Here is a 13,720-nt window from a genome sequence, read left to right on the forward strand (position 1 = left end):
TCAGTACACGCTTTGGACAATCATTTTTGCTACTAGCCAATGAAAACGCGCATCTGACAACACATGAACCAATCAAAATTTGCGTTATAAAAGTCAAAATCATGTTGAAATTTGTGGCAAGCGTCAGCGAGCCCCGTGTGGATGACGGCGATTTCAGCTTTGAATTTTCGTAAATCTTACAGAACAATACCCAACATTCGGTGAATACTAGAAGAAATGTTCAAAATATACGATTCTGTAAGGAAAGAACTTCAAGATGACTAGTTTATTTAAGCTGAAAATGAATGTCACTGTGCATGGTCGCTCCTGAAAGTTACGTGAACTTGCCCGACGTGGCAGCCTGAGATGGCCGAGAAGTCGAGTCGCTCATCGTGCCTTGTGAAGTTTTGCTGTTTAGGAATCATAGCACAAGCAGCGGATCCAGACTGTGAAGTTGTTGCTGGTAATAGTAATCGTAGCAGTAGATTATTACGCTGAGAAAGTCTCGGAGAAAATACATTTTATACAAATTTGACAGCCAAAACACGGCAACGGGCCGTACAAAGTTTGATTTGAAACATTTATAGTCTGTAGCATATAGTTTTGTGTTCGTTTTCATGTACATTTTTTGAATAAAGAATGTCTTTTAGGAAATTTTATTGTAATACTCAGATGCAAAAATTACCTTGGAAAATGTTTACTGCGTATTTGTTGCTTATTTTGTCGCCTTCACTTGAGCTCCCTCGACGAGGTCGTCTAGCGAGGCAGACAAAGCGCTGTGGTTCTTCTTTCTTTTGCTTTTTTTCCCTCGGGTTCAGAGGGGAGGATATAGGCACACCCCGATCAAAATTTTGGGAAAATTTTTCACCATTTGTACTTGAAATTACTTTTCGAGTGTTGCGAAAGCTTTGAAATGTTTTCAAATTGTGCCGGGAGACGCAGAAAGCATGACGTCACAACCGTGTTTACATGCTCTCATCTAAACACACCTATCGACCAATGAGAGCGCGCGTACAATCTCAAATATTTTATCAAAATACTTATATCTAAATAAATACGTTAAACGGACAGCACTTAGCTATATATGTGAACCACAATAAAAGGTGAAGCTAGGTTCCAGATCAAGTGCGCCTTTTCAATATAGAAGATATAATGGACGTTATATAAATATATACAATGAAAAAATGGAAAACTTCGACAAGACTATTAATTATCATACTAATCTGATCAGGAACAAGGAAGCTTCAGCAATCAAACAAAACAACAACGCACTAGTATCATAGGCAATACCGACTTCAAACTGCTGGAACTACAACAAAGAAAAGTAAAGCAGTACAATTAGAGATTTTCAGTGTACGGAAATCATTGATAGTATAGGCGTAGAGAATCTCATTTATTTAGTGTACTGGCCGTTTAAGTTTAAGTAAGATGTTTACAAGCTGTCTCAGAAAGTCTGTTGGTACGAGGGGAAACTGGAAGGTTATTCCAAGTATTTGAATACGGCTGAACAAGTGAGCAACTGATATTTCGTTTCCATTTTTTCATAACCTTTATAATCCTTTTGCTTGTTTAGAATGTTATCTTCCTTTGCATACCTCTTGCATTACCTAGAAGATGGAGGAACACTTAAGAGCGTGTCCGCCGTCTTTCGCGTCGTTCCAGTCTCCCAACATACATACTCGATATACTTATTGATTGATACAGTGTAGGGCTCAAGATGTATCGGAGACTAAAAGGAAGCTCAATAATCTCGTGTCAGCGAGCTGATATACCAAGAGGTTACACTTCATCAAAAGATCGTCCTAACTGGATTTGTCCTACCTGTTCAAAAATTTACTACTCACATGTATTTAATATAATTACTTTTCGCTTAAGGCTCGCTGCATGCTATGCTTATGCTGTCTATTGTTTGTAAACCTTATACTTCGCTTTCATACTCGAGATAAGGTTTGCGGTAGCAGCTCTCCATTAAATATTGACATCAAAGGTGACAAAGCTTTGCCTTCGCACGGCAAGAATCCTAAACGTCTTTCATTTCCAGCATTATAGACCTCCGACCTTTTTCTGACAGTGTATATCTGTAGTAATAAAAATACTGTATCTTGTCGCCACATCTATTTACACAGCAGCATAAGACTACAAGCCCTACCAATGGTTTTGTTGTCTCTTCGATGATGAAAATATGCATAACACAGTCAGTCTTAGACAGGGCGAGTCGGAAGAAAAACGATCGGAAGATTTCACTCCCATTCACACAAGGTTTGTTAAGTGAGCGGACGCCTGTCCAGTTCTTGAGTTGGTTCTGCCGTAGGTATGTCGTCAGCTCTGTTTACTGCAAGACTTTCAGAGATACTCTTTGTTCCGCCACTCAAGATGTCCACATCGTGATCAAAGAGCTTTGAAAAGAAGAAATCCGCTAAGTAATATCTCAACGCATTATTGGTCATCAAGAGCATCAAATCAATGACAGCTTTCATGTCAGGCGGATCCTCCGTAGAGTACCCATTGTTTCTCCATTGTAACCACTGCTGAGCAGTGGCCAAAGTCAGGTTTTCGTGGACGTTTGTGGAGGCCAGTTTTATCATAGCTATTCCACGAGTATCTGACACAGTAAGGACTTTGTAAATAGCAATTATTGAGCCAAGAATGGCCATGGTATAACCCTCAAGTGCATACAGAAATAGCACTGCTTTGTAGATCCACAACTGTAGTGCAGATTTGTTTTGAGACACATCACTTTTAACTGAAGCGAGAAAGTTCAATAGCAGCACCACTGCCACGGCCAAAGACTTTTCAACCATGAAAAGCACGTACGAAATTGTTTTCGCTGCACTTGGTTTGTGCAAAATAACAAACAGATCGTAGAAACACACCGAAATAAGTGTTAGAACGATTTTCCAGAAGTACTTTTTCCTGAACAGGTGATGTAAAACTACGGAAACTCCTGGGAAGGAGGGCAAACGGCGTACATAAAAGATCAAGAAAAGAGACGTTGAGGCGCACAGGAAGAGCCAGGCAGCTTCAAAGATTTTGGGGTGAGGAAAGAGACGAAAATGCGCACAAAGCGCTGTGGTCTGAAATTCCCTGAAGAAACAGTCAATTGCCCAGATAGTGAACATGGACAGCCCAACTAGGCGAGCCACGAGAATCAACACAGCGCATGCCCACTTGAAGTTGCTGAAAAATCCTGAGACAGCACTTGCAAATCGTTCAGGCTTCTTTAGTAGTTTTTCCTGCAGCAGAAGACGGAGGAATGAACGTCACTTGTGGACAAAGGCACCGGGACCAAAACGATACCTAAACTAGACGACAATGTAAAGTTTTCGGGTTTTCCGAGTATGGTCGACAAATTCTTTATATATGAACAACAGCCAACTTGATTGTTAGCTTTTAATGAGTCGAGTTTCAGTAAAATCCTTACACTGTCATGTTGGAAATAAGAATAAGGCTTGGAGGATAATCCACCATCTTGGATTTTCTGATTCTCACAAAACTTCATAAAGTCAGTAATATTGAACAAAGTGATAGAAGAACTACACAGTCATAGGAAGATGGTCAAAACATGAAATCAGATTTTGCTGTCTGAAAGTTAGATTTCTTCATTTAAAATGGAATAAACTGAAATCCTAGGAGACAACAAACAAAAAAGTAGTTTCCATGCAAAGTAACATCGAATTTCAATGGCATTCAATTTTTTCCATAAAAATTTCAGGAAAATTCACCTTGTTTAACTTGTGACGTTTGTTGGTATATTAAGCAAGTTAAATTCGTTTGAACTCTGAACGGGCATACTCCTCCACCCCTTCTCCCCTCTTCTATACAGGTTCCCTGGAGAACATTCTGGTGACAAAAGTGCTTTTCACGAAACACACCTGAAATGATGCCGAAGGCGCTGAAATTAAAGGTAAAATAATTTCTTTCTCTCTCCTCACTTGGACTGTTCGGAACAGAAAAGCCACTACGCCTTCATTTTGGGTTCTGTAAGTCCCAAATTCTGAACACAATTTCCTCATTTCTCATTAACCCCTCAGTAGGGTATCAGCGAAATATCCATGTTACAGCATCTCTTGCGCTTTTGATTTTGATTGTCACACACGACTTCCTTGCGATGGAATTGAATGTACATTGCAAAGTAAATGATTGCATTGTAGAAAGCTGACAGCCAGAATCTTACTGTGTAAAGCTCAATTCCAAAAAGAAATCAGGATTCGAGTAAAACTGACTTAATTATATAATGTTATCTTCTGTAACCAGATTGTTTAACTTCGTTCTTTATGTGCCTCACAGGGATCTGTTCGCATTCATTTCCTAAAAATAAAAGTCTCCGATAATTTTTTTACCGAATCTTATCCTCGAATTCTGATCCGTTAGGTTTCCCGAAATGCTAGGTGTCCGTATCTTGCACTTTCGACTACATTTAAGCCCATTCAAAAAAGCGGAGAGACTAGTTCTTCATGCTTATGACCATTAAAGATCAAATTTAATCTTCCATTTCGCTAAGGAAGACTAAAGCTTTTTAAATCACAGATAACGAACAGAAATTCCACTGAAAGGAACATTGGAGGCCCCTGCCAACCAGGGAATACTTTTAGGAAGCGTTCTTTACTTTAGTTGAGCTTACCTTTTGCATTATCCCCTGACTCTCCGGCAATATCAAACAACGACGTTCAGTAAACTTAACCGTGAAGTGAATTAGATAAAACTTACAATCAGACCTTATTTTGTCATGTCTCTAATTGACAAAGCGAAAAAATTAATAAAAGGGTGAACAGAATAAGGAAGTAATTAAAAAAGACTCTGTTGTTATTGTTGGACTAGTGACAATTGCAACAGGCATTTCGGTTTCATGTTTTCCCCGTCGACTGAGACGCATTAATTGCGCTTGATATTTGTATATGAAAATGCCGACTCCATCGCGAGAACAGCCTGTTTGAGGCCATTGTTTAATTACAGAAACCAATAAAAAGAACTATAAAGATACGTCTTTTGGGAATTTTTTTAATCATCCCGCCAGTGAAAAAAAAATTGTTTGTAAGACATCTTTGAATTTGGAAGGCCAAAATCAATCTCATGTGACCAAGTCATACCGATCTGTGTAAACGCGAATAAGGCAAGGCCAATGTCGTTGGAAATAACAAAGATTACATAAGTTTTGGTTTTGTATAAAAGTGTAGTAGTAAAGAATCAGAGAGTAAGCAAGGATGAAACCTGAACTCAGTTGTTGAAACGAGAGCAAAACTAGGCTAAGCCGACTAGCTGTGACAGGATTAATGTTTACAATTTTCAGTGAATTTGCAATGCAATGATTTGGGTTCTTTAGATCTCTCTTAAGGCGATAATTCTACAGTTACATATTAGCAAGTAAAATCCGCTTCAATTAGAGAATTACAAACCTTACTAGGTAACTATTGGTATCGCGTCTAGAGTAAATCGATTTCAAACAACCGGGCTTTGAAGCAAAAGGGGTTACTTCTAGTTTTTACTGTAATCGTCAAAGAAACCGTACTTCGCTTTTTTTCAGGTATTTGTACGGTTATGATCAGTTAGAGACGTGAACTGGAGCTCACCTTTTCGTTGTGTTCCAGATGGCTCATCCTTTCTCTATATATATTTGGTAGTTTAGTTAAAACACGTCGGATAAAATCGAAACTGAAACGGCAGCTGCCCGGCCAAGAAGGATTGGGGAGAGATATTAAAGTATCCCGCGCTATCCACTGTGACAGGGCTAAGGGTGTTCTTTTTAGTCTGGTGGTTTTAGCACATTCCTTTAGCTGTTTTTGTGCCTTTTTATGTTCACACAATCTCCGTTATTTGCAAGACAGAAACGTCACCGTATTCGCCGGCGAATTAAAAAACTTCAACACTTTTGAACTTTTTGAGCTTGGCTGTTTCAAATTCCTGCCGACCTGCACGGACCAGAAAGTTCTTCAAATGCCTGTCTTGAAGGTCATATGTTCAGCTTCGTGCAACAGTTTTTAATGTCTGCGAACAAGATATACTAGGAGTTTTAATGTGAAAGTAATTGCTGGCATTAGAGCTGGAAGAAAATACTGACAATACAACATGAAACGAGTTAAAGTAGAGTAAAAGCCCACGAGAAATGAAAGATAACGGGTGTCATCCGTATTCATGAAACCCTGTCGGCGTTTCCCATATTTTGTGCTGTATTAAAATGTCACAACAATAATGATGATGTTCTCCAGAAATCGGTGGATGCCTTTCAGCAATACAAACGCATTTTGAAGAACTTTTAGTGTTACATGCTGTTTAAAATGAATGGGGAACAGATTTCATAAGCTTTTCTGTTTAATAAGATGTGCTCTTAGAAGCTGGGTAACCATAGTAATCCTGCAAGGTCTGGTTTTCTAACCAAACACTATAACAGGAACCTTTCTGAGGCGGCCACCTACAGCTGCTCTCTTACGATGTATTTATTTCAATACCAAAGTAAATGAATATAACACTATAAAGGTATATAAAAATGCGACAAGTACAGTCAAATCCCATTATTACGATCACTGCTGGGACCAGAGAAAGCGTCCCTATTCTAGAGGTCCCCCTTTTTGGAGGAAAATGTTTGGTACTGCACCAAAAATACTGTCTGGAGTAACGAGGTGTCCGTAGAGTAAGCGGGTGTCCGTGAAGCGGGTTTCTACTGTATATAAATATTTACATCAGTTTCTATACAAATACATTAAATGGACATCACTTAGCAATACAATTTTTAGGTTTGCAAGATATAATGGACGTTATATAGATGTATACTACAATGGAAAAATGGAAAACTACGACAATAGTACTAATTAACATACCAATGTGATCTCCTAATTTGCTTGCTTATCCGAGATAAGGCTAGAGACAGCAGCCAAGTAGTATCAAAATCAAAACTGACACAGCTTTGCCTAGGTATGGTAAGGATCCTAAACGTGGTATTTTATAACACTGACCTTTCTTCTAACCGTGTACATATGACAGGCCTAACGTAATATAAATACTTTCTCTTTCATCGAGACACCTATAAAAGTATGTACACAGCAACATGAGACTACAAGCCTTGCTGATGGTTTTGTTAACTCTGACTTCGTTCAAGGTGGGGGTTCACCTGAAAGCCGTTTTCACGCCGCTTAAAATCGGTCAAATGGAAATATCTTGTTTGCACTTCAAGCAATACAAAAACCCTCCATTCATAACACAAATCAATGATTCGGGGTGTTTTATGAATTTTTGTGTGATTTTTAGGTATATTTGGAAGGAAATAATTTTTCTTGAAGGATTGGTAAAATTAAAAGAAATAAGAAATGTTGAAGATTTAGTGAAGTTTTAAAATTAGAATTTGTAGATAATAATTAATAGACGGATACCAAGTTAGTCCACTAGCAACCTGGGTTGCTCTTGCGTGGTTATCCACTGTCTGTTAGTGTTCCAAAAATCATTTTCTTTCTTCTATCCATTCTTAAAACCTCTTCAAATTTCACTCAAATTCAGGTAGAGCCCCACCTTAATATATGCATGACGCAGTCAATTCAGCCGTCTCTATGTTCCAGAAACATTGGTTTCGTTTTTGATAGTACTATGTCGATGCTCCCTCATGTTAATTCTGTTTGTAAATCTGCCTTTTATCATCTTAGAAACATCTCCCGTATAAGAAAATTGCTATCCACTAAAACCACTGAGACTCTAGTCCACGCTTTTATAACCTCCAAATTGGATCACTGTAACTCTCTTTTATACAAGGTTCCGAAATATGTCATTAAAAAGCTTCAGTCAGTACAGAATGCCGCGGCTCGACTGATCACAGGCTCTCGCAGGTATGACCACATAAGCCTTATTTTATTCGACCTCCACTGGCTTCCAGTTTCCGAGCGAATTAAATTCAAAATAATTCTGCTCACCCACAAAGCTCTTCACCAACAGTCCCCCATCTACATACAAGACCTGATACGCCGCTATTCAACTTCAAGAATGCTCCGGTCGTCGTACGCATTTCGCCTGTGTCATGTCAACTATAATCTAAAGTCGTATGGCTCCAGAGCTTTTGCTGTTTCGGCCCCAGCGGCCCCAGAACTCTGGAACAAACTACCTGTCGAAATCCGTTCTTATGACAATTTAAATCTTTTTAAACGTAAACTTAACAATCATCTTTTTTCGAATTATTTTAAACAGATATGATTTTTTAAAACTTTGTAAAGCGCTTAGAACAAAACTGGATAAGCGCTATATAAGTAGTTATTATTATTATTATTATTATTATTATTATTATTATTATTAATCTGAAAGATGCTGAGTCCGATGTGAACCGTGGGGGGGGGGGGGGGTACTCCCGAAAATTTTCGATAGGGGTGTGCCGCGAAGGTTCTCGAACCCTGACCCTATTTAAGGGTAAAGGAAGGGAAAACGGATACCCTTTTTAAGGACCGAACCCGAAAAATGACACCCTATTCAAGGGACCCAAACAACGGCTAATGTGCACGGATGAACACAAATCTCTATGAAAATCGCTTTTCTGATACTTCAGCGGACCTTGAAGCGGACGGCAGTTTTAAAAAGCCATTTCTTTTTCGTAAAACGTGGCGCTTACAAGTTTCAATTTAACTGATACAATTTAGGTACCCTATCTAATGACTAATCCAGGAACGCGTTGCTAAATGAGGAAAAAATGATACTCCATTTAAGGACTGGGAACCTCAAAAACTATACCCTATCTCGCGGCACGTACCTATATAGCCCATATATGGGAGTACACCGCCCCCCTCCCCCCCCCCCCCCGGGGATGTGAAACGATCTGAAGATTTCACTTCCATTCACACAGGGTTTATCATATGAGTGGACGCCTCTTGAGTTTCGTGCGCTGTGTCTGCCGTAGCTATGTCGTCAGCTCTGTTTACTGCAAGACTTTCAGAGATGCTTTTTGTTCCGCCCCCCAAGATGTCCACATCGTGATCAAAGAGCTTTGAAAAGAAGAAATCCGCTAAGTAATATCTCAACGCATTATTGGTCATCAAGAGCATCAAATCAACGACAGCTTTCATGTCTGGCGGATGCGCGGTAGACTCCCCATTGTTTCCCCCTTGTAACGGCTGAGCGCTGGGCAGAGTCCAATTTTTCTGGACATTTGAAGAGGTCGGGTGTGTCAGAGCTGTGCCAGGAGGATCCGACACAGTGAGAACGTTGTAGACAGCAATTGTCGAACCAAGAATGGCCATGGTGTAACCCTCAAGTGCATACAGGAGTAACGCTGCTTTATAAATCACCAATTTCAGCGTAGATGGGGTTCGAGACAGATTCACTGATGGGAGAAAGTTCAAGAAGAGTACCAGTGCCACTAGCAAAGACTTTTCAGACATGAAAAGCACGTACGAAATTGTTTTGGATGCTTTTGGCTCGTGTAGAATTACCAGAAGGTCGTAAATACACACTGACATAAGTGTTATAAGGATCTTCCAGAAGTACTTTTTCCTGCAGATGTGCCGTAAAACCGCCGGAAATCATGGGAAGGAAGACAAACGGCGTGCATAAATGATCAACAAAAAAGAACTTGCAGCGCACAGGAAAAGCCAGGCAGCTTCAAAGCTTGCAGGGTGAGGAAAGAGACGAAAATTCTCACAAAGCGGTGTGGTTTGAAATTCCCTGGAGAAACAATCCCATGCCCAAGTAGTGAACATGGAGATCCCAACCAGGCGAGCCGCGAGGATCAACACAGCGCATGCCCACTTGAAGTTGTTGAGAAATCCTGCGACAGCATTTGCAAATCGTTCAAGGTTCTCGAGTAGCTTTTCCTGCGGTAGAAGAAGGAGGAATGATCGTCACTTCCGGGATCAAATTCAAAGGCACCTGGGACAAAAGCAATACCCAAACTAGACGACGATCTAAACGCTTTGGGTTTCGTCGAAAAATTTTGCCAGAATTCCTTGTAGATGAACGGCAGCTGGTTTAATTCCTGGCTTTTTTATGAGTGAGTTTAAGCTAAGTTAGGGAAGGAGAATGCCCATTACAGACTCTGCGAGGCGCTTATATTCGACGAATTTTTTTATCTGCTTGTTATATTATGCGGCCGGTAATGCTTCTATCTGATGTGAAGCGAGGTGGAATAATTTGCGATATGAAACCCTATCTAGACAGGGGTTGGAGTTGGATTCCGTCCCAAAAACTGCTTCTAAGTTCTTCCAAAACATCAGAAAGTCACCAAAAAGTAACCAGAACAACAGAGTAACAGCAAAATAGGCTTAAATCGTTAAATGTGAAATTCATTATCTGAAAAAAGTAGTTGCCATGGTAACATCGAATCTCAACGACATTTAAGTGTTTCAATATAAATTTCAGGAAAATTCACCGAATTTTGTGACGATTTCTATCTAAAATATTAAACAAGTTATAGGCTTTCGAAGTTCGCACGTACAGACCGACAGGATTACTGGAGAACATTCTAGCAACAAAAGGGCTCACAATATGACCAGAGCAACGGCACTGGCATCGCAGAGGTCATGGGTTCGAATCCTGTTCAAGCCTGAATTTTTTTCAGGCTTTATTTCTTTGCGCAACTGCTAAGTTGCGTACAAACTGCGAGGATCTTTGTTCTATTTGATTTTTGATCCGCAGTTCAAACAGTATATGTTTCATATATTAACATTCAAAAGGGCTTTCCGCGAAATACGCCTCAAATTATGGTAAAGATGCTTGGATTGAACTTAAAATACTTCGTCTCTTTGCACTTCAAGTATTCGCATCACAAATTAAAAGCAAAACAAAACAAAACAAAACGAAAGAAAAAAAACCCTGCTGCACTTTTCTTTACGCTCTGTAAGTCCCAAATTGTAAACACAATTGCAATTTCTTCTCGATGTTGGATCATCTACTTGCGCTTTCGATTGTGATTTCCGGTCACATGCAACTTCTTTGCGACAAGAATTAAATAAATGTTACAAGGTTTCTTACACGGTACGAAAACTGGTAACAAGAATCTCACCGTATATATATTTGCGTCGAAACATACAGGGGCACCCAAAGAGAACGTTCGAGCACAATACGTCATTGGTGTCTCGTTTTATGCCCTTTTGAACGTATATTTAGGCTACGTACTCATTTGTGATTTGTTTGGATTTGTAACTTGAAAATTGAAGTCCCCGAAAATCGTATCCCCGAATTCTGAGCCGTTAGCTTTTCGAGATTGCTAGGTGGCCGTATTTTGTACGTCAAACGGCATATTTGCCCCTCCAAAAACAAGCTGAGGGATAGGGTAAGCACGTTAGGTTATGACGGTTTGAGGTGAAATCAGTTCGCTGAGGAAAAATATAGCTTTTCAATCGCAACTAAAACTGAATTTTCCTGAAGCACTATATGCGTTCCGAAAACAAAATTCCACCGAAAATACCTTTGGGTGCCCAGCCAACTAGTGAAGATCTTTAAAAAGCGTTGTTTACTTTAGTTGAGCTCGGGAAAAACCCCACCGTTCCGCGCAATCTTCTCGATGAGAATCGAGCAACGTTTTCGCGAAGTGAAATAGATAATTACTTAAAATCAGGCTCAATTTTATCACGGCTCTTCAGTTTGCCGAGTGGAACACTTGATGGTAGGTTAAACAGTGAAGGGAAGCCATTAAAACGGTTTTTTGTTCACTTCCGTTGGACGCGTAGACAAAAGGTATTTCGGTTTCGTTTTCTCGGTTGTTTCCCCGTCGACTGACATTTTACTTATTTTTGGTTTTTTGCATATAAAATAGCCTGTTCGTGGCCCTTTATTATTTAGTTGAAGAAACCAGTAATATAGAAAGAACTATAAAGATTTGTCCTTTGGGGATTAATAATGCTGTCAGTGCAGGAAAAAAAAAATGTTTGTAAGATATCTTCAGTGACTTCGAAAGACCGAAAACAATATCATGTGACCAAGTCATAAACGATCTGTGCAAAAGCGTATGGGGCAAAAGGCGGAAATCGTACGTTGCAACTAATCTAAAAGCACATTAGTTTTAGTTTGATTTTTGATTTGCTGGAAAGGATCAGAAAGAAAACGAGAATAAAATCTTGACCCCTGCCAGCTCCTCAAACGAGAGCTAAGTTTAGCTGAACTAAGCTAAGCTAGGGGATTGTTTATGGGTTTCAATTCTCAGAGGTGAATCCGCACATGATAAATAAATATGGTTCAGATAGATCTGTTCTATGTCCTTCTATAGCGATAATTCTGCAGTTCCAAACTTTTAATCTCGCGCCTAGGGTAAACCGACTTTCGAACAACTGGGCTTGAAGCAAAAGGTAAAATTTCTGTGGTTTTTGCTATAATCGTCAAAGAAACCGTATGCAGATATTTTTATCATGATCAAGTATTTGTTTGGTTACAATCAGTCAGAGACGTGAACTGGAGCTCACCTTTTCGTTGTGTTCCAGATGGCTCATCCTTTCTCTTTTTATGTTTGGTAGTTCAGTTAAAACACGTCGGATTAAAACTGAAACGGAAGCTCACCGGCAACGATTGGGAAAGATCCCTTCCCGCTTCCGCGAAATGCTTACTATATATCAGCTATCAACAGTGACATGCACGGCTCATGGCGTTCTTTTTAATTTCGTGATTTTAATTAGTGACCCTGACTTGACGCCATGTCAGCACATTCATGTAGATGCTTTTCTGGCATATTTTACGGCACATACAGAGTAGTGGTCTCTGGTCAAGATTACAATGAGCTTTCGATAGGCTGTCTGCTACCGTTCGACGGATAAAAACGGAATTGTGAAAAATGAAGCACAAACAAAAATCAAAATAAGGCAAACTTGGTTTGCATGACCTAAGAACTAAAAATACATGGCAAGAATGCTAAGTGTCAAAATGAAACAGTGGAAGTCGTCGAAGTCGTATGATTAGAGGTTTACTCTGAAATGAAAAACTTCAACAGAAAAATTAAAACTTATGTTGTACGATGTATCGATGTAACTACCATCATTATCAAGGCAAAGTGACTGTTTCTTCGTGGTTTGAATGTAAATGAGTTAAAACAATACAATAGTCATTTTGTTTCCGTTGTGACAGTATGGAAATAACTAATTCATAAAACAGAATTAGGCTATAGACAACAGGTCCAGTGTCCAAAGATAATTGCAGCGAAGAAACCTTCATGATCACTATCTAATTTTAAGACCAGAGAACGGCCAACGTAACAGTACAAGAAACAGCTACAATCCACGTGCAGCATAATCGAGGAAAAGTCGGAACGACATGTTAAAGCCCAGGGTAGCTGAAACCGAAACCAAAAATCATCAGCCAACCTGATGCATTGCGTATCTATTCAAATGTGGTCTACGGAATATGAACTTTGTCGATTACACCAACTGACACTGAATCCCTCAACTGGTAAGCACGTGCCCAATGTCCATGGGCTGGAAAAATTGCCGCAGCAAATTCGACTGCTTAATTCACGAGAAGTTGATCATCCAAAGCCTTTAACCAACTTTGAACGTGCAAACTGACTCCATCCGCCTTTCGTCAGTAGTCCAACGGTCCTCCGTTGTTAAGGAACAATACTTATGATACACATTAACTTTATTAACTAAGGAGGTCTTCGAGAATCTGACGACCCTTGTTTTTCAGTGATGAGTCGGATTTAGACCACACTTGTATCTCAGTTTTCCGTGAGAAAATTTAGGGGAGGAGGGTTCTTATTTCAAGCTTGTAGGGCTCAGTAACCGAACAAACTGAAAGACTGGCACTGCAGCATAAAGGCATCTTCAATGATCAGATTAGGAGCTACATTTTTAAC

The 13,720-nt window shown here is 39.7% G+C and overlaps 1 protein-coding gene, 1 long non-coding RNA gene and 1 pseudogene across 3 annotated transcripts in view; 1 reads left to right on the plus strand and 2 right to left on the minus strand.

The window, feature by feature from the left end:
- Window positions 1–886, plus strand: part of LOC146472751 (uncharacterized) — a 2,544-nt gene extending 1,658 nt beyond the window's left edge. Inside the window, exon 3 of the long non-coding RNA XR_014866569.1 lies at window positions 1–886. This exon is cut by the window's left edge and continues 682 nt beyond it. This is a non-coding gene — a long non-coding RNA (uncharacterized LOC146472751).
- A 357-nt stretch (window positions 887–1,243) lies between these two features.
- LOC146472752 (uncharacterized) lies at window positions 1,244–5,621 on the minus strand. Its single transcript, XM_085119459.1, has 2 exons — window positions 5,547–5,621; window positions 1,244–3,212 (listed from the first exon to the last, which is right to left on the minus strand). The coding sequence occupies exons 1-2, from the start codon at window positions 5,571–5,573 to the stop codon at window positions 2,244–2,246; spliced, it is 996 nt and encodes a 331-aa protein (XP_084975585.1). The 5' UTR covers window positions 5,574–5,621; the 3' UTR covers window positions 1,244–2,243.
- A 498-nt stretch (window positions 5,622–6,119) lies between these two features.
- LOC146472753 (uncharacterized) lies at window positions 6,120–12,476 on the minus strand (annotated as a pseudogene). Its single transcript, XR_014866568.1, has 2 exons — window positions 12,339–12,476; window positions 6,120–9,755 (listed from the first exon to the last, which is right to left on the minus strand). The product of XR_014866568.1 is annotated as an uncharacterized LOC146472753 (transcript).
- Between the last annotated feature and the right edge of the window lie 1,244 nt (window positions 12,477–13,720).

The sequence above is a fragment of the Pavona decussata genome, unplaced genomic scaffold (genome assembly GCF_977016875.1).
Source record: "Pavona decussata unplaced genomic scaffold, jaPavDecu1.1 SCAFFOLD_98, whole genome shotgun sequence".
NCBI classification, from domain to species: Eukaryota; Metazoa; Cnidaria; class Anthozoa; order Scleractinia; family Agariciidae; genus Pavona; species Pavona decussata.